This window comes from Colossoma macropomum, unplaced genomic scaffold, assembly GCF_904425465.1.
Source record: "Colossoma macropomum unplaced genomic scaffold, Colossoma_macropomum, whole genome shotgun sequence".
In the NCBI taxonomy this organism is placed as follows: Eukaryota; Metazoa; Chordata; class Actinopteri; order Characiformes; family Serrasalmidae; genus Colossoma; species Colossoma macropomum.
In genome coordinates this window covers 141-26229 of record NW_023495283.1, presented here as the reverse complement: position 1 = coordinate 26229, position 26089 = coordinate 141, and the positions used below count along the sequence as shown (strand labels likewise).

General features: G+C 38.7%; 1 protein-coding gene across 1 annotated transcript; it reads right to left on the bottom strand.

The window, feature by feature from the left end:
* Positions 1 to 14931: 14931 nt before the first annotated feature.
* On the bottom strand, positions 14932 to 25868 carry LOC118801595 (putative adhesion G protein-coupled receptor E4P). The gene is made up of 9 exons (XM_036561952.1): positions 25665 to 25868; positions 25229 to 25558; positions 22841 to 22963; positions 22055 to 22200; positions 20350 to 20500; positions 17877 to 18076; positions 16045 to 16277; positions 15206 to 15273; positions 14932 to 15045 (listed from the first exon to the last, which is right to left on the bottom strand). The coding sequence occupies exons 2-9, from the start codon at positions 25416 to 25418 to the stop codon at positions 14978 to 14980; spliced, it is 1179 nt and encodes a 392-aa protein (XP_036417845.1). The 5' UTR covers positions 25419 to 25558; positions 25665 to 25868; the 3' UTR covers positions 14932 to 14977.
* Positions 25869 to 26089: the final 221 nt, after the last annotated feature.

Below are 26089 nucleotides of genomic sequence, written 5' to 3'. Positions count from 1 at the left end.
ACAGATATGCAAATTCATCTGGGGCTGTTACATGTCACCACTCATTTGTGTTCTTTACTGGAAAATGTTTTTGAATATGTTTTCAAAAACAACAGTCTGTGGTTGATTTTTTGTATTTCAGTCAAATGACCCCTTTCCATGCTGGTTACTTGTAAATTTCTCCATTGTGGGACTAATAAAGGATTATCTTATCTTATCTTGGAGTACTGGGAATCCAACCATGTCTCATGTTGACATTATCTTTACATCAGGCAACCCTATTGCTGACAGACGTGCAGTCATCATCCAACCAGTGAGGCAGAGTTGTTAAATTTGTCTATTGAAATCAATACTGAATTTAATTGAGCTTAACAGAGAAAATACAATATTCGTCACTATGACCATGAAATTCTGTCACCTAGCTTTTTTTTTTCCCTTTTTTGTCGTAAGTCCCCAAACATTTATTAAAAGCTGTTAAAAGGAAAGGTGATGTAACACAGTGGAAAGCATATATATATATATATGATATATATATATACATATATATATATATATATATATATATATATGCATTAGTATATGATTCACTAGTTAAGAAGGCCTTAAAAGCTGATTACTGTTACGTGAGACTCTGTAGCTGTTAACTGCGCTCCGAATCAAATCAATCAGCCACAAGACTCCGGAGATCGACACCCTTTTCGGCTCTTCCTGTTGCCTTCGAATTGTGAATTAGCTACCTATGCTGAAGATTGCCACGAAAAAGTGGTAGGAGGCATTGTGACTCATTGGAAACTGCATGAATATGCACAAGTTCGACTTGTGTGACTACATGTGGCGCCCTTCCCTGTAATCTCTGGGGCTCTCTGGTGTTTGATTTAGTGCATTGCAAGTAACAGAAATCTCTGGAGTCCTCTCGTGGTTGATTTAGTGCATTGCAAGTGAGAGAAATCTCTGGTACCCTCTGGTGGTCAATTGAGTACATTGCAAATAAGTTAATCTTGCCTTCCTGTGTGGGTGCCCAGCACTGTAGAGGATAAACATAGAGGAAAATGACATGAATGTTTGAGTGAGTTTCGTCTTATGAAGACCAAAGTTTGGTTATTCTTCTGTTCTTCTTCTGATACATTTCTATTAATGTTGTGTTACCGTTTTATCAGTAGTGAACTAAATGTTCTCTGGACTTTTGTCGATTTTGTTGAACAGTGCGCTACATCTTATTTATTGTAAAGCTTTGGACTTTTGCCATTGGTTACAGTGTGCTGTCTCACGTATAGTGAAGCAGAATATGTGCTGCTCTCATGTTTCCTTTGACTATTGTCACGCATTCGGTGAACTCTCTGAAAGAAACGGACTTCATCTCCCAGAATCCTCTGGGAGATCACATGACTCGGCAACATCCCTCGGACTCCGACTCCGACACGGACTCCATTGCCCACAATTCTATAAGAGATCACGTGACTTCTGACACTGGCTCACGTTCCAATCAGCGCTCCAAATCACCTGAATATTAACTGGCAGCACCTGTGTAGTTTACTTTATAAGCCCGGGCTTTAGTCTAATTCAGTGCGAGGTATTGTTTCCTGTTGAACTACCGAGCGTTTGTATACTGACTGCCATTATCTCGTGTTTGAACCTTTGCTTTGTGTATATTGACTCTGCCTTTTTGTCTTTTCCCTTTTGTGCTTTTGCCTCTACGGACTGATCTGTGTTTTGGAACTTTTTGCCTGTATTTTTGACTTCGTCTTTTGCTCTGCCCTTTTTCGGTTTGTTCGCCTAGTATTATTAAACGCCAGCATCTTTTACTTCCGCGAGTGTCTGGTTTCTGTTGACTCGTCACAACTATTCTCTAAGCATTTGTTAATTTTTAACACTCTTCCATATGTATACACCATTTATAATTTACTCTTGCTGTTGAGTTTCTGTCATTTCACCTGCCATTTAATAATAATGTGATTTTGACATATTTGAATAAGCATTATAATACGTTTGGAATACTTGGTATGTACTTGGATTTAAAATTACGTTTAGGTTTAGCCTACTGTAATTCCCTAAATGACAGTTTCCTAAGGAAACATCTCTAAGTTGCGTTGTAATTTACAATCCACATACATTATTTCACTCAACCATTGTGGATGGCCATTGCAACATTTCATAGGAGCCTAGTAGGTGAAATTAATATAGTATTCGCTGACAGGATCTGCTGATTGTGGCTTCCTCCGGGTCCACTGTTGCATTTCGTTTGTCTCGTGCTGGTCAGGTCTATATGGCTCTGCTTTGACACTGTAGGTGTTCCCATTGCCTGGGGTGTCTCAATTTTGGTGGTTTATCGTACCTAGACTTTGGTCAATCCTAGGGCCACCTAAAGGCGCACTGCCAGCAATGCCTACTTTAAATGGTTTTGACTCAGCAACGTGGGTCCTTCCAATTTTGAGTCTCTACCTTTGGGAGTTGGCGTTCCCATTGGTAGAAGATTCTCAGTATCAGGTTTATTGTACCTGAATCTTGTCCCTTCTGAGCTCAACCCCTAAAGATGGGCTCAGTCAGATTCAGCAATGTGAGTCTTTATCCCCTGGTTTTGAGTTTGCTTCCCTTTGGGCTGAACCACCTGGAGGTACCCTCCACGAGAGTTGTTATACCCATGGCTGTTCAATTTTGAGTCTACCCCCGAGGCAAACACCGACACAAGTGACACCTCACTGGGGAGTCTAATTTTAATACAGCCTGAGAGGTCTTTAACTGTGGGTCCTAGGTTCCATCCTTTCAGGGTTCTGCCAGCCTAGAGTTACTCAAAACAGAGTGTGTTAGTCATGAGGGTGGGCACTGTGAGATTGCATGGCTGAAATTGTGGTGTCAGGAGTGGTCACATTGGAGGTAGCTTCCTAGGGGTATGCAACTACACCCACCAGTTCACTGAGAACTACGCTGACCCGGCTTGCCCACTTTATGACCTCCTCAAAAAGGACATGCGATTTGTCTGGGGCAAACCCCAGGAGCAAGCCATGCAGGCTCTAAAAAACAAACTCTGCACAGCCCCAAGCCTAGTGTATCCTGACATGAAAAAAAGAATTCTACTTTTCTAACTACCTAGGGGGTCAAAAAATGATTGTGGAAACCCATCAACTACCAGTCACTTTCCCTAACAGCCAACGAATCTGGGTCAATGTTGTCACCAATGCCTGCGTGGCCTCCTGGCTAATGGCTCTGCAGAGCTTCAACATGGAAGTGCGCTATGCACAGAACCAGAAAACTCTAATAGGGCTATCCTCCTGCCTGCTTTGTGCTGATGACTCCCCAGCCAGCACCATGCAAACTCTAGAAAGTCTGCAACCTGTGCAGACCAACCCCCACTATTTTGACCCAAATGCCTGTAAAGACATGATCACCGCATACGTGGTTGGCTGTTTCTTCTGCCACAAAAAGACATTACTGGCTGGTGTGGGCATTATTTGGGTCAACAACCCTACAGGCCCCAAATGTTCAATCTGGGGTCCCAGTCTTCCGACTATGCCAAAATCACTGGGGTCCTAATCACAATCCAACTTGCTGTGCAGAAAAGCATAGAAATGTTGGTGATCTGCCTGGACTCCAATTATGCAAGCCTGAGTTTCACCTGCCACCTAAGGCTTTGGAAGAAAAACAACTTCACAATGTCAAACCTGTCAAAAATAAAGAGTTGCTCACAGCCTGTGAGCACTTGGACATGTATGATCAACATGTCCACTGGAAGAAGGTTAGGGGCCACTCTTGAACTCCTGGCAAAGACAAAGACCTCAGTGACCAAGCAGATATCCTAGCCAAACAGGGTGTGTGGGCACTCCATGGGTGTTCAACCCTCCTCAATTCCCCTGCCCACACAACCCCACTATCTGTGCAATCACTCAAGCTCAGACAGCAGCCACCCCACCAATCACAGCCTCCAGTCGGTCCCCTATTGCCATCATGCATACTGAAAAAAGTATGTCACCACAAACCACCATGACTTGGAAGTTTTCCTTGGTTCTAATGGTCACAGCCAATAAACTTTCACCCTCTCTACATTACAATCACTAGTATAGGAAGAGCACAGTATTCCAGCCCAAAATTAATTTTTAGTTTAAGTGTAGCCCCCCACTTCTGCTTGTAGCTATTGCTGGTTCCACGCTGAGCACAGTTAATTAAGCTTAGATAACCCCCACCCCCTTTAAAGTAAGCTATACAACATAGTAATTGACGCCACCCTTATCATGTGCATCTCTTTTGTTACGACTTGGCTTCTCACACTCCTGATTAACAGCCCACTAATCATCATCACCCTTCTTGATATTGTTGAACCAGGACAGAGCTCAGGAATCTTACTGAAAGATCAGCCTGGACTGTTGTACACTAACTGCTGCCTACACACACAGAAGTTGTTTTTCAGGTTGAACCCCGGTGAGCAATGTAGGAAGAATGTGCTACTTACAGCACAACAGATAGGGTGGAGCCAGGCCAGGTGGACAATGCATGCTATAGGGCATGCAGGGGTAGACATCACTTGCATGTTACGGCAGCTGCAGAAGTTCACCATCACTCAATCCGAACTAAACAGGTCCAGTAAGAGGCCCAAATGATTTGTAGTGGCAGTAATGGCTGCAGCAGCTGCTGCTGGGTCCCTATTTGCAATCACAACTACAAGCTGTTAGCGCTGTTCTCATTTATGTCAGTTCACAAGAGAGATAGTTAGTGTTTCTCGTTAAATTGCCAATAATCTATGCAAAAAATATCAACCAGTTAAAAGATGTTGTGAATGCTGGATTTAGCCAAAGTGAAACCTATATTCAAGTACAAACTCTGCCCATCGTAGCCTATCATGATGACTGCTCCAGCCTTTACCTAGTTCCCAGCTTGCACATGTGTATTCTTACTAAAGACATCCATTACCTCTGTCCCAGTAAATTCTTTATTCGTGACAGTGTAGGTGGCCTAGTAACTGCCACTCAGGCAGAGATTGTTGGCAGCCATTGGTTGGTGAACACCCTCACTAAGGATACTCTGTTAACCTATGACCAACATGACACTTGTGATTGGGTCCCCCTAACTACCCAAACATGTTGGGCTACCTAAGAACACCATCCTACATGATGGGGATTTATCACTGTACCATTTAAATCCTGATCAACATGAGAGTGAAACTGAAATTTCTTCACTGAACACCTGTTAGAATTACATCCCAATACTGTGACACGGATTCAATATGAGGGAGTCCAGGTCATTGGTCTCACCCTCAGCGATAACGTGCTTAAGGAAATTGTATCAACACCTCTGATTACTGAGGTCACACAATGGAACAATAAAACATTCTTTCTGGAAGACAGCAATGTACCTCTGACCAGAACTCTTTGAGTAACAGAAAACCAAATTTCTAAAACTTTTATCAACTCCAAATGTTAATCACTGATCCTGGTTTGATACAAAAAAACTGGAGAGACCAAATACAAGATTGTTTGACATTGTTATGAAACTGTAGTTTTTACTTTCCTATCATTTTTTTTTAACATGGATACACAGCTCCATCAAGTGGCTGGAATAAGACATGTCACACCGTTGTAAAGCCATTCCATCATGGATTGAAAGAATTCTCGTTTCACATGTCTGCATGGTGTTTAAGCTTTCTATGGTTTGCAAGAAATATTACTTTTATGCTACTTTGTAAATAATTTACGTGTCTCTCTTCTATCAGTAAATGCTATGAGTCCAGAATGTTTATTTTATCACTGTATTAATCTTACCCATTTAATCATTTTCTTGAAGAAAATCTTAGAGCTCCAATAAGTACATAACCTCAATACCTATTTTTTTTTCATATATGGTTCCTTTTTGTTCTCTTAGTCTTAATTATATTGTAGGTGAGTAAAATGTAACAAACAATTTCTAGATACTCCATAGAATGCATTCTCATGGCTTCTACTATGTTCAAATAAATGTTCTGCTTGTTTGTTTTCTTAGTTCTACAAGTTTCAAGAGAAAGATTGAATTCGTTATGGTACTTGATTATGGTACTTGAATATATTTCATTTAGTCATGGTGAATCAGACTTGGGCTGAAACAAAGAAAGAGGTAACGCCTGTGGAGGAGGCATTCTGAAATTGTGCACCAACAATTAGAGTTGGAAACAGTGAATAGCTAATCACCCTTATGTGATAAGGACCTATCAGCACTCTGGCTTCACCCGAAGAGGGATGGCCTATGGCCATAATAAAACCCAAGCACACCACATTTTAATGGCAGGGGGAATAATTGGGAAAATTTGGCTACCAAATCTAAAAAAATTGTCTTTTGTTTGTCTTCTTGTTTATTTTTGTCCACCTTAAGCCTTTTAAGCCACACTTAGAGATAAAAATGAAGAAGTCTGTTGCACAATCACTGACCGATTACCTCACTTCATCTTAGAAAAAACAACTTTTATAATTAGTTAAAAGTATCGACCTGCTGAGTCTAAGAAGTCCAGCTATTCCCAAGCACTTCAGAACTGCATCAAGGCCTGTCACTGTACCCATGCATGCACCAGTCATCGTGGGCATACTTGGAAGGCATTGAAACTCCTCCAAGAGTCACTGCAAGGTACAAGCTGCCCGGTCACTGACTGAAGTACCTTCGAACATCTGCCTGTCCTGCTGCTGCAGTAAAGAAGAATCAATTGACATGAACCAAACCCATGGAGCTTGAACCAGACCCATGACTGCATGTCTCCAGATCCATCCCAGGCTCCAGTTTGACAGCATCTGAAAGCATTCCATCTAGCCTTTACAACTCAAAAGTAAGGCAGTGTTCTCTCTTTTATATGCTCAGGTCTCAACACAGTTTGATTTTATAAGTTTAAATCCCTTTTCATAGATACACATACATGTACACAAATGTCCGAACATATATTAGCTCACTTGAGGCTTCACTTATCCTCAAGGAGTGGCTTAAAAGCCCTAGTGGTGCATACCATTCCAATGGTTGATTGCACTGATGTTTCTCCTTCAGTCAACTCTGTCAATGAAAGTAATATAATTCTTGCTTTTCAGCCTAAAAAATTGCCTTTTGATTGAAGTATTGTTAAAGTGAGCATGTTTCCTCTCTTCCTGTGGTTGGCCTGGGATTGATTAATTTGGGTAACCTGTAATAGTAAAACAAATTAATTGTTAGTTTTCTCTACATTAGTAAGGAAAGTTGTGACTTTAATCAACACATAAAGTAGTAATTAATGATTAAGCAATAGTATTATGACCCCTGGTCATAATACACCTGTTGTGTGCCTTTACATGCAGGTACATGATTGGCCACACGGAGCGCACTCATGTATAAGAGGTTGCCAAGCCACCATCTTGGGAGAAGTTCAGGGCTCTTTCCCATTTGACATGACTTGGAAAAACTGGAAGAACACCGGTCCAGACGAGCCCCAGCACTCTTCACACCACTTTTCACTTTGCTTTGTTTGAAAACTCAGTGAAAGTTTTTAGACTCCGTGCAGCCTTCTGTGAACATTGGAAAAGTAGGGGATGGTTGCCACTTTGTTTTGGTTACTTTATCTCCGGTTTAAGGTAGGGAGTTAGGGTAGCAATATGTCTTTTTGTTTCTTTTGTTTTCAGGTTTAGTTAGATTTGTACTTGTTAGTAGGTTTGTTTGTTATTTTGGCATATGATCGTCCCTGAAGCCTTCAACCCCACTTATGTTTGAGCTTTCGAAGTAAATTGAACAGACATTTTCTGACCTCCATGGTATCCTGTGTCTGGTCTGGCAGCAGGTCTGGGGAGTGAGCCCACTCTCATTCTCTGTTACAGCCTGACCCTAGACCAGGTTAATGAGTGAAACAGTACAAATGTAAGGACAGCTCTGAGGATAGCTTAATATGTGGAGGGGAAGTAAAGTGAAGAGTAACGTTTAAGAACTGTGCTCCACATAAAACCTCACAGTGGAGGAAAATGGAATGATAAATCAGTACATTAGTTAATAAATGAGATGAGCTTTAGTATGAACATTTTACTTCTTTATATGTGTAAACACAATTATCAGTTCATTAGCAGTGTAATAAGCAACAGTTAGTATACAGTTAATGATTGAATACGCTATAAAGCAATAACAAGCTATCATTTTAGTCAGCAGTATAGTCAATTACTAATTCCTAAGTACTTAATCAGTAAGTAATTAAAAAAGATTAATTAACTCTTCATTAATATATAAATGGCTTATAAATGAAAATCTGTTTTTCATGTGTGAACCTTAATGTAGTGTTACCTGTCAAGTACAGCACTTATGAGGCTGCATTATAACTGTGAATATTTCTGATGAGACAGAGATTGATAGTTGTGCATGTTTGTTTAAATATAATTTTAATAAGAAAGTCATTAAATGTAAGAATGTTTTACATATTGAATAACTGTTTAATGGCACATTCCTAATATAACATAATCTTTTTGCAAGAGTGACCAATCCTGGTCCTGAAGATCCACCACACCTCTGGGTTCACTCCAACCCTTGTAACAAACATGATCCAGGTAAAGAAAAGCTTCAGGAGCTTCTGATAATCAGAGCCAGGTGTGTTGCATATGAACTCTCTAGGCTGGTAGATCTCCAGGACCAGGATTGAGTGCCACATCTTAATGCTAATAATTAATATAAAACAATTTTTAAAAACACTTATTATGATGACCCCTTTCCCTATGCTACTGTATAAGTCAATACATTTGGAAATCATAATCGTAGATTACCATCAGTGTATTAGCTGTTATATTAATGCACAGTTAAACATTGAAAAATGAAGCATAAAATATAAAATGTGAATATAAAACTTTACAGACCATATTTCACGTGTTATTTTTCTCAGTATATTCAAATTAGTCAATAAACAGTAATTGTGTATTAAATATGTTCTCTATAGAAGATGTGTTAATGTGTTTTCATGAAACGTGTCATTTCCAACCTTACATAGGACTAGATCACCGTCATGTAAAAACCTTGCATCTCTGTTTTTGAAATTTGGGAGACTGGTGAGTGCTGAAGTGTACAGTGCCTATCCTCTGTTGAATCACTAATGAGTTCCAAATTGCTTCATGGCCAAGCAGCTTCACACAAGCCTTAATTCAAAACATACAATGCCTCTTCTCTATCTGGCAGTCTGATGGACGAGTCTGGGTTTGGCAAATGCCAGGAGAACATTACCTGCCTGACTGACTGCATTGTGCCAACTGTAAAGTTTGGTAGAGGAGGGATAAAGCTATGGGGTTGTTTTTCACGGGTTGGCCTAGACCCCTTAGTTCCAGGGAAGGGAAATCTTGTCGAAAGCTTCCCAGAAGAGTGGAAGCTGTTATAGCTGCAAAGGGGGGGGGGATCAACTTTATATTAATGCCTATGGATTTAGAATAGGATGTCATAAAAGCTCCTGTGGGTGTAACATGTAGGTAAATCATATTTTGTCCATATAGTGTAAATAGATGACAATTACTTGAAAAAAACATCTTGTTACCATTTTCGACATACAAGGTTTTGGTCCAGTATAAAACAAAGAATGTCGATAACAGAGTGACATTCTCCAGCATTACAATAGCAAAAAGAACATGATGATAAAGAATATTTTTAAGAGAAGTGTTTTTTTCTAATAAATAATTTAAAGGTAGAAAAGTTATAGTATTGTAACACCACATACACCTTCATATGTACAAACTCTTTCCTTGCTAGGCACTTAAGAGATAAAAAATGGCCAGAATTCAAAGCAGTAAACAATAACATTATTTTAAATTGCAGTGTAATTTTACTCAATATGCTATGTAATTATCTAATATTGTTGTCATAATGCTGACTGGAATTAGTAGATGGAATAGTGGTGGCCTTTTTGCATGGACAGCAAGTGCATAACAACTTCCTGTACTGCTGCCTGACCTGGAAGCAGAAGAGACGGGGAAAATTTAATGAGAAAACTTTGAATAAAGTTACATGAATAAAATCAAAGTGAGAATCAGTGTAACCATTTTTATGGCTTGAAATGGTACTATCATAAACAAACAATACAATAAAAAAATAATACCATCAATAAATTGGCCAAAAAAATTTATTTAAATCTATTTAAAATTTATTATTCAGAATGCATAGTGCAGATAGTCAAGCCATACCATACTTGGGCTTGTACATAGAAGAGATGTTTTATCATGAATTGAACTTAAAAAGTAAATGAAAAAGCAACATTATTTTTGAAAAGCAAAAACATCCTTTACATTTGTGTTATTTTTAAGGTTCTAATATATTGATACAAAATGTAAATTGAATGTAAATTTAACTAATTTAAACAGCATTGCACAATTACAGTAACAACTCTAGAACCCTGAGAGATTTACATACATTTTTTTATAATGCACATGCAATGTGGCCAAAAGTTCAGGTGTATCAGCCACATCTGTTGTTCAAAGGTGTATAAAATCAAGCACATAGCCATACAGTCTCCATAGACAAACACTGTCAGTAAAGTGGGTCGTACTGAAGAGCTCAGTGACTAGGCACTTTCATAGGATGCCACCTTTACCACGTCAATTTGTGAAACTTCTGCCCTGCTATTATGAAATGGAAGCGTCTAGGAACAACAAGAGCTCAGCCACAAAGTTGTAGATCATGCACACTCACAAAGCAGAGCCACCAAGTGCTGAAGTGTGTAGCATGTAAATCGTCACTGTCCAATGAAAAACAAGTATCTCCAAAATATTAACTTTATAGGAGAAGGCAAAAACACTCTTTCCTTTTAATGTAATCAATGTAAAGAGATTTTGCTCCAAGTTATTTTAAAGCATTTCTATGGGTCCATTCATCATGAATTTTTTTACACAATGTAAAGGACAGCAGGTGTGTTGAAATGATGTAGAAAACTAAAAATCAACAAAAATGGAGATTCATGGTTTTCATTGGACAGCGATTAAATTTGCCTATCAGCGCATTCTGTTTGTGGGGAGCTTCATTAAATGGGTTTTCAAGACTGAGCAGCTGCAGATAAATCACTATATACAATGCAAAGCATCTGCTATAGTAGTGTAAAGCACACTGCTACTGGATTCTGGAGAAGTGGAAAATCTAACAGGTGGATAAAAATAAGCACATAGACCACAAAACCACAGTGGACCACAAAACGTCACTATTGAACCTCTGGAAGCAACATCAGCAAAAGAGCTACACAAAATGGGTTTCCATAGCCGAGCAGCTACATACAAGCCTAAGATTAAAATGCCAAATGTTGGGAGTAGTAGTGTAAAGCACGCTGCCACTGGACCCTGGAGCAGTGGAAATGCATTCTGTAGAGTGACGAATGATGCTTCTCTATCTTGCAGTCAGATGGATGAGTCTGGGTTTGGAATATACCAGGAGAGTGTTACCTGCTTGACTGCATTGTACCAAGTATAAAGTTTGGTGGAGGAGGGAGAACTTGACTGGCCCACACAGAGCCCTGACCTCAACCCCATCGAACACTTTAAGGATGAACTAGAATGGAGATCGCGAGCCAGGCCCTCTCGTCCAACATCAGTGTCTGACTGGGATTAGAATGGGATGTCATAAAAACTCCTGTAGGTATAATGTGTAGGTGTCCCAATACTTTTGTCCATATATTGTATCTTATACTGCAGTCTTTCAAAGTCTTTCAAAAACGTTTGCTTTTTGGTTTGTAAAAATTGTAGCTGTAGCTGAAGACTCTGGAGCAGTGCAAATGTGTTTTGCAGTGAAAAATCATACCTCTACTTTCTGGTCATCTGATGAATGAATTAAAATGCTACAGCATACAAAGACATTTTAGACAATTATATTGTGGCACCAATCAGAGGAAGAATAAGAAAAAGTCATGTTCTGCTGTATCCCCCGACATTTTAATATATCGTATTTATCAGTAGGAAATGATGTTGAACATATTATTTGTTGTATTCAATTTGTTTCATATCCATGTTGTTTATCTCTGAGAATTATTCTTATTATGAACACCTCTCCCAATGACCCATTGGGAATGAACATCATGTTATGCTGGAAACTGAATCAAATGAAATGCGACTGTACCTTTACTAACTCCAGAGGGATGTTAAACAGTTATATAGTGATAAAATTTGCCTTATTGATGGTCTGGATCCACACAACTCTCAAACAATGAGTGGAGAAATGATCTTCACATGCTAGCTGGTGTGAGGCTTAAGAGGCTTAACTTGTAACATGGGATGGCTCACCAGACAGAGAATGTGAGGCTGTCCGAGTTATACCCCAGTGGCCTACCAGGTGAGCCATCACAGGTTTTAGGGAGATGGAACCAAAGTGCCAAGCTACAATGGGAAGTATGAGTTTTAACTTAAAAACCTTAAACAAGTGATGAAGCCTGTACTGGCACTGCATGGAAAAATGTATCCAAATTCTAAACCCACCTGAGAAACATGGGCTACATGTTTGTCTTGGTTCTTGCTGTAGATGAGAATATCATCCAAATAGACGAACATGTAATGATGAAGTGCCTCCCTCAGAACCTCAATAATGTAGTGCTGGAAGACAGCTGGCACATTCATTAGCCCAAAGGACAGAACTAAGTATTCATAGTGGCCCAATGAAGGCCATCTTCCATCTGTCCCCCTCCTTAACCCTGATTAGGTTATAGGCACTGCGCAGGTCCAGCTTGGTGAAGATGGATGCCTGTTCCAGTGCCTCAAAGACAGAGGACATGAGAGGTAACCATGATCTTATTGAGTCCCCGATAATCTATTCAGGGGCAAAGACCCCCGTCTTTTTTCACTACGAGGAAGAAACCTTGTTCCCACTGGGAAGGTCTATAGCCAGATGATACCTAGTGCCAAGAACTCCTGGATGTAATCTTCCATGGCCTTTCATGCTGGGGCAGACAGGGAAAATAGATTGTCCCGAGGGGGACCTGTGCCAGGTAACAGGTTTATGGCAATATCGGTGGAGGCCGATTGGGGGGCAGAAGCTGGACCTTCTTCTTGCTAAAGACCTCCTGGAGGTCCCAGTATTCTGAGGGTACTTGAGATAGGACAGTATTGATGAACACCCTAGTAGCCCTTTGGGGAATGGATAAGATCGTCATGGGCAGACGAACATTTCCCAAAAATTTAGGGCATGTCCTGCCGGCCTGTAATACCGGCCCTCCAGCATGAGGTCGTCAAGCTCATGTCAGGACAAGCATGCCCTAACTGCACGGGTTGGGGCACCTCTTCAGTAGGCACCTGTGGGTCAGAGCCCACCTCAGAGGTAAGGGAAGTTTACTGACAGACTGGGCTCTGCTCACTTAACAAGTCCTCTGTTCCTGTAATCTGTTGTCCATCTTAAGCACTAGCTTAATTAGGTCCTCAAGAGTGGAGTAAGGGTCACAAGGGGTCAGCTCATCATTGAGATCCTCACTCAGGCCTTGTTGAAAGACAACCATTAGTGCAGCAGAATCCCACTCACTTTCTGCTGCTAAATTGTGGAATTGTATGGCATTATCAGCTAATGACCACTTTACCTGATGTATGTGCAAGAGACAGCAGCCAGTGTCTCCTCTGCAGACAAGATGGTGGAAAGCTTGGGGCAGAGCACCCATTAACAGGTCTGCAGAAGCACACCAATCAGGTTGGTTCTCCCATACAGGAGTGACCCAAGCAAGGGCTTGACCCGAAATAAGAGAAATCATGTATGCCACTTTAGCCCTTTCTGAGGGAACTTGGAAAGCTGCTGTTCAAATGCAAGTGAGCATTGAAGGAGGAAACCTCTACATCCTCCAGGATCCCCATGTAGTATTCTGGGATGGCAACTAGGGCTCTGCCCATGCAGCAGGTGCCCCTGCAGACTGAGAAGCAGGAGCTCACCAGACAGAGGATGTGAACCCAGACCATCTAAGTTATATCCCAGAGGCCTACCAGGTGAGCCACCACAGGTTTTAGGGAGACAGGACCCAAATGCCAAGCTAGGGTCTAAGAAGGATGAGCTCAACTAAAATATCTAATACAAAAGATGAGGCTGGTGATTGAACCCAGGCCATACCAGCACTGTGTAAGCGCTCTACTGCTACACCACTGAAGCCTTAAAAAGAAAGAGAACAAATGATACCAAGGGAAAACTGGCTTTCTCAGAAGTAGAGACATAACTAAGTAACAAATGACTTTCCCAACAGAAAATAAACTAAAACCGAAGAGAAGGAAGGAGGATTCCTCCATGTTCTTTTTAATTTTTTTCTCACAGAGACAGAGAACAAAACCTTGAGAGGAGGCTGGAGCAACTAAAAAAAAGTGAGGGGAAGTGCAAAACTCTCAGCCCTCTTGCCCAAATTTCCAGCTGTGTCTGTTGACTTAAACGGAAACAAAGTTACAGCAATGTATGTCTCCTTATCTGTCCTTATAAAGCTCTCTGCCCAGGTGTAGGACATTGGGCTTGACTAGCCTGGGAGGTGTGCGTTGTCTCCCTCTGGAGGCTGGGAGCACGGCAGCCCTGGAGCCAGCCTTTACATAACTGACATTTTTACTAAAATGTTACAATTACTGTATTCTTTTCATCTTACTATGTAAATTAAAAGACATTGATTTTAAAATGCACTGAGTAAGCAATTATTATTTTCTTTTTTAAGATTAAAGAACATTTCAGTTCACTATGTGGTTCCTGTGTTTTCGTTGCCTTTAAGGTGAACAACAGTGATATTTTTAGACAAAAGCAATGCTGCGGAGAATATTTTGGTTCAGAGCAAAAGAAATTGACCAATGTTCAGTTTGTAAACCCTGATTTCAGGTGTGAGTAAAAGCAACATTTGGGAGGGAGAATAGTATATGAGTGGTGGTCAGTGTGATGGCTAACCTCTTGATTGAGGACACAATGGACCAGGAAGATGAAGGTGCCCTGCTGGGAGATGAGGATCACAAAGATAATCTCCAGTATGATACTGTGACTGATGAACAAACCCAGTGTCCAGGGGCAACCGAGGATGAAAAACTGGGCCATGGTTTTAAACAGCACACTTCTGATGAGTTTCTTATCAGCCTGAGTTTGTGTCCTCTGCAAGATCTCATTGTTCAGGTTTTTCAGGCTGAAAGTGACAGTGATGAAGATGGTGATGAAGAGAATCACATTTGCCTGCATAGTGAAAAACAATGCAGAATGAAAGTGTTAGTGTGATGTAATGTGATGCAAAGAAATAAAAGGGCATATCGTTACTGTCGCATAAAAACCTGTATCTCTATTTTTGTTCTTTCTTTTTTGCTTTTTCCTCCTTTCCTTGTTATGCAGTACTTACTGCAAGAATGAAATACACAGGGCCCCACAAACTCCAATAAAAGTCCCCTGTCACTCTTAAGCCAGCATCTGAGGAGAGAAAATGTATAATAGATTTCATCCTTATATGAAGAAAAAAATCTGACATTAGCTTTCTTGTTCTGTGTTTTGATTTCCCCCAAATAAACAGTCATCAATTGTGTTTCATAAAGAAATCTACTCCTTTTAAAGAAATATTCAAGATTTGATCCTTGTGGCTAACTAGCTACTCTTAGATCATATTAAGTAACTTAGCTAGCTGTATTTCATTCATGTCTTGTTAATGAGCAAAACATTTCTGAGAAACTGTAGTACAAGCTGACATATTACACTGTATAAAAAGAGAAAAGATTTTTTTTTAAATGTTTATTATCTTAATGCTAGCTTGTTGTCTAATATCACAGATAATTTTATTATGCTTACTTTAGCTAATGTGTAAGATTTGTCAATACTGTACCTACATGTCAAATAATAAATACATTGGACTTTCTACTAATATCTGTAATATACCACCACAAAGAATGGCATATCCCTACACTTCATCCTATAATCATTACAAATATGTCGCTCATATCATTACAGAATGATACCTTTATTTTAATAGTAGACTTATTAGTACAGAGCAGGAGACTTTATTAGTAGTAGTTTATAAAAAACACCTGTGAAGAGAATACCAATTTCTGCTAGCATGTATATTTTCTAGTATGCGTTAGCATCAAGCAAGTGTTTTTTCCATACTGGGTTTTTTTAACCATGTATAGTGCAATTTTAGTTTTTGAACTAAGCCCCAACCCAGTGAAACAGCTCCCCCACAACACTCACGTTTCACTGCCGTAACCATTAGGCACCGCTGCAACAGACACACCCACCACGATCAGAGGAATAACATATCCAATCACGGTCAGATATTTCCAACCAAGCATCTTCTTCTGCTTTGATCTGATCTTTGTAAGGTTCTTAGCAGAGATGAAGAGCAGAACAGCATCAATGAACATCCACACAAAAGAAGAGAGGAAGAGGAAGTGCAGCAAGGCTGCCAGCACTGCACACGCCAACTGGACAAGAGAGAGATACAGAATTTTTTTACAATTTTACACATTTCATGCTGCCATACATTTGGCAGTCTATTTAGGGTATGCACATCAGGGGTAATTTTAAAATCATTAACTAGAGACAGATTTATTTTAGCTTTAATTTGCTATATAATTTCTAGTGGATCAAAATTTCACATACACCAAGTAGACTGTCTCTTTAAACAGTTCAGAGTGTCCAGGAAACTGATATAATTACTTTTAGAAGCTTCTGATTGGCCAACTGTCATAATTAGGACTTAATTACTAATGTACCTGTGGCTGTCTTTAGAGCCTTTTGCTCTTGATGCCATGTGCAAATACAAACAACTGAACCAAGGCCTCAGAAAACATTGCAGACCTCACAACTCACTGAAGGTCTGAAAAGCATCTGTACAAATGCAAATATAAAAATGTTGAGACATCACAGGTACTGCATTGTTTTGGAAAGAGACACAAATTAAGCCATGACTAAACAAACCTGCGTCCAAAATGTTCAACTTCACTGCAAGATAACAGCAAGAAACTGGTGAAGAAGTTGGAGCCATCAGGTGCCAAAGTGTCTACATCTACCTTAAAGAGAGTCCTACATCACTGTGGCCTGAAAGGCTGTCACGCTAGGAACAAATCCCTCTAAAACACCAACATAAAAAAGCCAGACTGACATTGGCAGGTACTCATCAGGAGAAAGACCCAGTGTTCTTTGGTTAGATGAAACAAAAATGGAACTGTTTGGCCACCATAATCAGTGTTTTGTATGGAGGAAAGGGTCAGACTTTGAATCTAAAGAACATAAACCCAACTGTGAAGCATGGGGATGGCAGCATCATTTTGTGGAGGTGATTTGCTGGACTGACCATTTTTTCTTGTTCTTTTTCGTGTTTTCTGACACTTTTTCAGCCCTCGTTTTCTCTTTTGGATTCTCCCTTTGTACTTTAGTTTTTGGATTGTTTGTTGGTCTGGCTTTTGACCTGTGTATGTTTTTCACTCTGCTCTCTGGTTCCACTTGTCCCTTGCTTACTGCACTCATGGTTCTGACCTGGCCTGGTTTATTTACTACTCCTCTGGTTGGCCCCTTTGAAAATAAAACATGCTTATTATTTTACTAGCATCTGGTCTGTTTGCCTAAAATGACATTAGCACTTATTAATACACAAGTAACAATTATTTTGTTTTTGGATTTGCCCTTCTGTACTGTTGCCTGGTTTCTTGGATTTTCGGTTTTGACTATTTGCATGTATTTTGGACTTTGCTCTGTTTTTTCCCTTGTCGGTTATGGTCACCTTGTGTATTCTATTGTTTACTTTGGAACTGACCCATGCCTGTTTTTTGACGATGTTATACTTGCCAGAATCCCCAAGTAAAGCTTCTTTTGTGTTTTATATCTGCAAGCGTCCGCTTACTGGCCAAACACACTTATTTAGTTCATGCTTAGTTAATTATGACAGACAAGCTAAAAGATGTCTTAAAAACTATTATTATTAAAAGTAGAACAACAATTAATATAAATATGTAAAAGTAACAAAGCAGTTTGAAACTTTGCATGTTTGGAACTGAGACTAGTATGAAGCTAATATTTCTCACCTGATTAGCACGTATGTACTTTAGGAATCCCCCTTTGAACAGAAAGAGGAGGTGGGCCAACAGCAGGCTTATGCACAGGTTGACCTGAGCTGTGTTGGTTACATTTAGTTGTCTTCCACAAAGAACAAAGGTCAGTAGGGTCAAGCTCAGGAACAACAGCCCCACTGGCATGACCACAACGATTAACATGTCCAAATGCTCTGTAAGCCAGAAGAAGTTCACAGAACCATTAATGCGGTAAAATTAGGGTGAGCTATGATTTTGTAGCAGTTTGTAGAGTATTAGGGTTAGTTACACATATATTTGAATTGCATAATGCTTAACTGACACAAATATTATTAGCTGATGCAATGGAAAACATTTCTTCACTGCACTCAAAGATTTAAACCAATATAAACCTTTAGAGTAATTACACAAAACAAACATTTCAAAATTTCAGAATTTTTTTTTTTACTGAATATTACTACTTGAATATTTTTGTCAACATTATACAAATGTTGGGTCATAAAGCTCTATTGCTTAATCAGTTAGATTGTATAGATTTGATGCTCAGTTGAGTAGATCTTATAGATCTACTGTTTGGTTTATAAGGTCATATAAACCTTCTGCTTATTGTTAATATCATACTAAAACAATTTCTGCAGTAAAACCATTGTTTGATGGAATATTTTAATACGGTTTAGTAATAAACATGTGAGAAGTTGATAATGTTGTAGTCAGGATATGGTAATAGAGCCACCTTATTTTTACGTGCCCACTGTGTTTCAAGATTATGGCGATGATTCGTCAAACCACAGGACACTTTTCCACTTCTCCTCAGTCCATTTTAAATGAGCTTGGGCCCAGAGAAGGTGGCAGCATTTCTGGATCCTATTTATGTACAGTGTCTTTGCATTTTAGAGTATTAAGTTTAATTTGTGGATGCAGCGACAAACTGTTTTCACAGACAATAGTTTTCAGAAGTGTTCCTGAGCCCATGCAGTGATTTCCACTACAGAATCATGTCTGTTTTTAATGCAGTGTCACCTGAGGGCCCAAAGATCATGGACAGCCAGTACTGGTTTTTGGCCTTGTCCCTTACATACAGAGATTTCTCCAGATTCTCTGAATCTTTTAATGTTAATATGTACCATATATGATGAAAAACAAAGGTTCTTTGCCATTTTATGTTGAAAAATGTTATTCTTGAATTGTTGCACTATTTGCTCATGCAGTCTTCAACCACGATGTGTTTTTATTAGCATTACACAACTTTATCAGTGTCTTTGTACTCTTTTCAATGAAATATACAGTTTAAATGATCTGCACATCATTGCATTTTGTTTTTATTTACATTTTGCACAGCATTGCAACTTTTTTGGAAATGGGGTTGTAAGTACAAGAGGATAATTGTACGAACAAAGGTGTGTTTATTGAAATAATTTTGATGAGAACATTGATGGTGTTTTCTGTTGTGTTGTAGAAGGACTTTCTTTTATTACCTTTTCGTGCTGTGATTGGACAGACTATGTACAATGGAATGGAGGGTCACTGACCAAATGCTCCATCTTCATCAATGTTGGAGTTCTACATGGACCTGAAGGACTAGGATCATCACATCTAACCACTTTGCACTCACTCGGACTGTTCATCTGAAGATGTAGCCTGTGAGACAACACCTTTTTGGACTCAAGTTACTCACTTGGTGAGATCAGTCATTTGTTTTGCTTCAAACAGAGACTTAAAACTTGATTTAGATTCAAAGCCTGTTTCTAATCAAAAGACTACTTAAATACAACACTGGATGATAACTGGTTGTATGTTTCGTAAATACTATGGGTGTAAATACATGTTTGTGCATTTAGTATAAGGCTGTGGTTCCATTCTGTGCAGAGTTACAAACTGCTGGATTAGAGTCCACTTCAGATAAAGTAGTCAGACAGTTTTTCAAAGAGGTTTGTTACACAACAAGGTCACACAATTTGCCAGAGCACCACTATGTTTCGTTTTGCTAATGTTAGCTAGTTAGGGAATGAGTAAGCTAATATCTGCATGTGCTTCATGTCAATGACAGCTAAGCTAAAAACTAATGGTTTAGATCAGTAGGCCATAGTCTAATTAGCTGGGCTAAACTATACTGTCTGTTTACTTAGATTAGCGACACTAACCATAACACCACCCTCCTGATATTGTCAAGTAAGGAGAGGACTGACATGCTCAACAAACAACTAAACCAGGTAGGCTGGGGGAAATTCATAGAAGATGTCAGCAAGCTATACAGGTTTTGTGACTGGATAGCTTCCATTAGCTAAACATACAGCTTCCACTCTTCTGGGAAGCTTTCTACAAAATTTTGTAGTGTGTCTGTGGGAATTTTCGCCCATGTATCCAGAAATTCCTGCACATGTCCTGGACACTTTAAATTTCATGGAAAGTGTGAAGGTCATTACACCAGTTCCCATGCAATGTAGGTGCACTTGTTCTACACACTTACCTCCTGTAAACCCTTGGTTGATGTCATCAGTGTTTTCTGGGTCATCACAGGAGCACATAGTACGATTACTGTCGATTGGAATGATTCTGCAACTGTCATTTACCCAGTTCTCCCAGGTCAAACATAACTTAGAGCCATTAACACCAACCACCTAGTCAAAGCAAGATGTAGAAGAGATTTTGAAAACAGTTAGCAATTCTTTGATCATAGATAATATGCAGAGTGCGTGCATGACTGGTTACGCTAATGATGGATTGTTTTTTTTCCTCCAAGTATCATAAGATGTTTCACATGAATCAGGTACTAACATCTGTTAATTAAACAGCAAGCACCTACATGTAAACAAAACACAGTATTTGATCAAGTGAAGAGTGAAGAACTATGAACAATCGTGTGAGTGGAGAAATGAGTCAAACAGGCTTTACATGTGCAGGTGGTGTTTTACATCCTCCTGTGTCCACAAGTCATGAAAAACATTGGCCAACTCCTAAGTGGCAATGCCTTAAAGAAAATAGGCTTCTTATTATCTTTACTGCTAGGTGGACATTCAGGGAATTAACAAACATGGAATGCTAGCATGCCTGGCTGGATGAATGGACGAATGAAATACGGATCAAAAGGACAACAGACAGATAGAGAAACAGATGAGCCAGCTTGTTAGCTCAGTTATGTGTGCTAGTTAGCTTTTGTCTGGTAATTAGCTTTAGCTGGATATTTTACTTAGAATTTTACTTGAATAGAGAGAGACTGTGTATGTTTGCTAAACCTGTGAGGATGGAACAAGCAACATCAGCTTCTGATAGAGGACACAAGCATTACCCAACATTAGGCCAGTTTACCTTGGAATTGGAAAAATTCTGGACAAAAAATGATCTTATAATTTATTGGACATTATTCATAGAGCATACATTATACGTGCATCGTTTGTGGCCAGCGGAGCAAATTAACCTAATTACACGCATGCAAAATTGTGAACAATGAAAAAATTGACAAGTTAAAGCCAACCTCCTGTATTGGGACCTTTAGCTAGGATCATGATCAGAACTCAGTGTGTTCTTTGAGTTTTAAAAGGCATTAATTTCGGAAGAAAACTGGTAGCTGATTGTCTTGGTTGCAAACAATGATTTATACATTCTAACATTTTTCTTAAAAGAAATCCAAATATATAAAAATGAAACTTTACCGCCCACAAAACACTAATCATGTTTTAGTACCATTCTTTTCCACAAATTCCCCAAATGATTTGGATAATTATCTAATCAGATGATATCTGATGGTCTTCTGTGATGTCAATACAGCCAGGAGTGTTCTTCTCTTGTTTAGGCCTTTAGGAGCTGGACTGAAATCTATGGCTGTCCAACATAATTTGGAATTAGTGATACTACCAACATAAAAAAGACATGACAGTGGAATCAGCCAATTACATTTTGATTACCAGTGGGTGGGGCAAATTTTGTTGAAAAAAAAAAAAAACATTCTTGCAGGCCTTAAGATATGTCACTGACTGCGAATACAAGTAAGGACAGGCAATAATTTTGTCTCTTTTCTCTCCTACCTTTTCTGTGGACAACATGTCTGACTATAGAATATATAAGTTTACTCCTGTCACTCTAAGACCAAACTGTCTCATTCAACTGAAATGAAGGTATTTTTTCTTTAAAATGTAAACTATAGTATAGTACAATCACTGATACACTTAACTCACCATAGCCTGTGCCAGGACTGGGTTGTTGAGTGTGTTATTGATGTCATTATTTGTTTTCGCTTCATCCTTCTTTTTCATTTTGCCATGCAATCTGTTGGTATCCATGTCCAACATGTCATACACGATTGCAGTAATGCCACAATAGTCTGAAACAAATAAAAAGTAAATAAAGGGGGTCCTTTCACGCATCAAGATATGATAAGAATTGTGGAGACATTGCGTTCCAGTAACTCGAACCACCTTCGAAGTGGATTTAGTCATCGGAAGACATTGTATCTCCAAGAAGCATTGTACTCCTTTTTGAAGTACAGTAGTACTACTTATCTTGTCTTTTGTACTGTTTGTGTTCAAATACAGGTCAAAGTGGATTTACAGATCACTGCTATCTATTTTATTTGCATTTTACCTACTGTCTCAATTTTCTTGGGACTGGGTTTGTAGCTTTGTAATTCTATTAATTTTAGCTGCATTTCTTGTTTTTTTTTGGTCTTGTTTTCTCCCTTTTCTCCTTTCCATGGTTTTAACAAATTTAATCATGTATTGGATTTCTTTGCCTTTTTGTCTTTTGACCCCTGCCTGTCCTAATGACCATGATAAAAAAAGACTTCCTGCCTTTGCCTCTCCATGTCAGACATTTTTGGAAATTTGCTTTTATAATCTACTTTCCACTGTTTTGTTTGTTTTGGATAGCTTTACACAACTACATGCAACTATATTAACTGATTGATTAATCTCAGTGTTTAATTCAGAACTGATACATTATTCTTTGTTCTGCATAATCAGTACCTCTGCATGTACTGTAGATGTCTGTGGTCTGGATGCCATTATCACAGGTACACATGCAGCTGCCATCAGAAGAATTACAGGGAGCTTTGAACCCACAGGAAGATGCACTGCAGGAGGAATGACCTGTGGAAGAAATAGTTTATTAAAGCACACCAGCCACATTCCTAAAGACAGAGCTTTGAATTTGTACATTATGTTGTTTAGAAGTTTTGTTTTAACCCTCTGACTAGCATATGAGCAGCCCCACCAAACAGATTTCTTGGTGTTCCAAATCTTAGCTAGACTTCCACAGTTCCCATTAACTGCTATTTCGTAATGAAATTTTGGACAGTGGAAATTGTGAGCTGGAAGAGCTTTGATATTTTTTTATAGTCTTTGTCTGCTTTGTAAGCATCAGCTGCTTTGTATGCATCAGTTAGTTTTATTTTCAGACCCACTGCCAGCTGTTCATTAGAGGATCCTATGGTTGTTGAGTTTTAGCACAAAGAGTCAGGGAATTTATTATGCTCTGGAATGTTATCAGCTGACAATTCCTAATGACTTTTCTTGATCTACCTTACCAGACCTAACCGGTCAATTGAGGCCTAACAAGATACAACATCCACTACATATTTATTTACATATTTATTTATTTTTCAAATATACAACACTATTTCCAAAAAAGTTGGGGGTGCTGTGCAAAACATAAATATAAACAGAATGCAATGTTGTGCAAATCATTTAAACCCTATATCTAATTGAAAATAGTACAAAGACAATACATCAAATGTGGAAAGAAATTTTATTGTTTTGTAAAAAAAAATATGTGCACATTTTGAATATGATGCCAGCAACACAATAAATAATTGGGTCAGGGGCAACAAAAGACTGGTAAAGTTGTGTAATGCTAAAAAAACAAAACAAAACAAACAAACAAAAAAAAACCTGGTGGAACATTCCATAGTTAATAAGGTTAATTGGCAACAGGTCAGTAACATCATTAAGTATAAAAAGAATATCCCAGAGAGGCTGAGTCATTCAGAAGTAAAGACAGGGAGGAGTGAATGTGTGGGAAATTTTTTTGAGAATTTGGAGTAATCCTGAAGAATTGCTGTATGCAAGGGACAAGGCCAAAATCTTTTGAAAATTATAAACAGCGCATTTTCTGAGCTCAAGAGGAGAGGGATTATCCTGCTTGTTATCAGTGTACAGTTCAAAAGCCAGTATTCATGCATGGTATAGGGGTGCATTAGTGCAAATGGCATGGGTGACTTGCACATCTGTGAAGGGCCCATTAATGCTGAACGATACATACAGGTTTTGGCAACATATGCTGACATCCAGAAGACATCTTTTTCAGGGAAGGCCTTGCTCATTTCAGCAAGACAATGCCAAACCACATTCTGCACATATTATAGCAGCATGGCTCCATAGTAACCCATTTAAAACCCACCGTCACCCATTGAAAACATTACACAGAAGAACCCGAAATATTGAGCAGCTGAAATCCTACTTCAAACAAGAATGGGAAAACATTTCACTTTCAAAACTACAGTAACTGGCCTCCTCAGTTCCCAAGCACTTACAGAGTGTTGGTAAAGGAAGATCAAACACAGTAAATATGTCCTTGTCCCAACTTTTTTGAAATATGTTAATTCAAAATGAGCAAATATTTTTTAGTTGATAACAGTCTGTATGTTGTCTTTGTAATGATTTGAATAAAATGTAGAGCTTAAATGATTTGCACATCATTGAATTCTGTTTTTATTTACATTTTACTTTTTGGAAATGGGGTTGTATATTGTAAACAAAGTAAATATGCAGTAACATTTGCAGCAAAACCACATGTGTCACAATAACTGGTATCCCTTGTTGATAAGAAAAAAAAAAGTAAACTAGCAGTAAAACTAAAGTATGATCTCATTAATATATAAAGTCCAGCTGAGTTTTCAGGAACTCTTAAGCAGCCATCCATGGCTTTTTTTACTGGGGTATTAATATGAGGTGACACAGAGGCCAAATTCCCTTCATTGATCAACATGTGGAAGATATGACATATGGAGATCACAAATGAAATGATCTTTCGTAATATTTTGAATAAGTTCTATTAAGGAGACCTGTATGACTGAAAACATGAAAGGTTTTTATATATATACAGCCAAACAGCTCTTTAATCATAATAATAACTCAAAACTCTTTTAGTTTTGATATTAAAAGACATTCGTAAGTAAGTAATTTTCTAATTTTGCTCAAGTAGTATTTTACTAAGAGTACCCTTACTTTTATTCAGGTACAGGAGTATTGTACTTTTTCCACCCCTGTCTACAATGAATCCTATAATTCTACAAAGTCATTTCTCAACACTTTCATCTTATGACAAAATCATGTGATGGCTTTAAACCTACTCACGTGTCCTGTAAGCTCCTGTGATTGGAACAAGGTAGTAGAGGATCAGTCCTGCACCACAGTCTAGATTCTGTACACTGTCAGTGACTTGAGTACATGTGTATGAGGAAAAGTCTGCAGAACCTTCACTGTAATGAAGCCAAAAATCATTACTGTCATCACTGACAATGTCACATAAGTGGTAGTAGGCCATACGGTCTCCACCAATATTGGTAAAGCGGTACCATCCTTCTTGCAAGTTAAGGTCAAGAATTTGCCAACCAGGGAAAAAGCTGAGGTTAAAACCAATGTTCCTCCATGGATCAGATAGATTGTTGTGACACTGACAAACATCTGACAACAAGAGGATTGAATAAGAGTGAATGGCTCCACATGTATATACATGCTAATACAGTAGATTAAACATAAGCGATCATTTCAGAGAATCAAGGAATATTACCATAGTCGAGACACTCTCCCCATTTTCCATCTCTGGTGTAGTTATCAGTCGTGCTGCACCATGGGTTAGGGTGATCAAGACTAACACAGTCGTTGTAAAACGCTCCATTGTAAAACAATGGAAAAACACATGGAGCTCCATTAGAATTCCCGTTAGCTGTAACATTGTCTGAGAAAAAATAAAATGTTAAACGTTACAGGTTAACAGCTGACATCAGCTTAAAAAACTTGGCCCTGTATTGTTATATGTTATAGGTGAAAAGCCCCTAATAAACTTAATCCAAATGAAAATATTCTACTTATTAACTTTTCAGTTATTATTGATATATCTTCTAACGGAATAAATTACTTAGGACTTCTCTCTTTTAACATAATCAAGTGTGTTTTATTTGATGTATTTAAAAAATAATAATGAAATAAAGAACA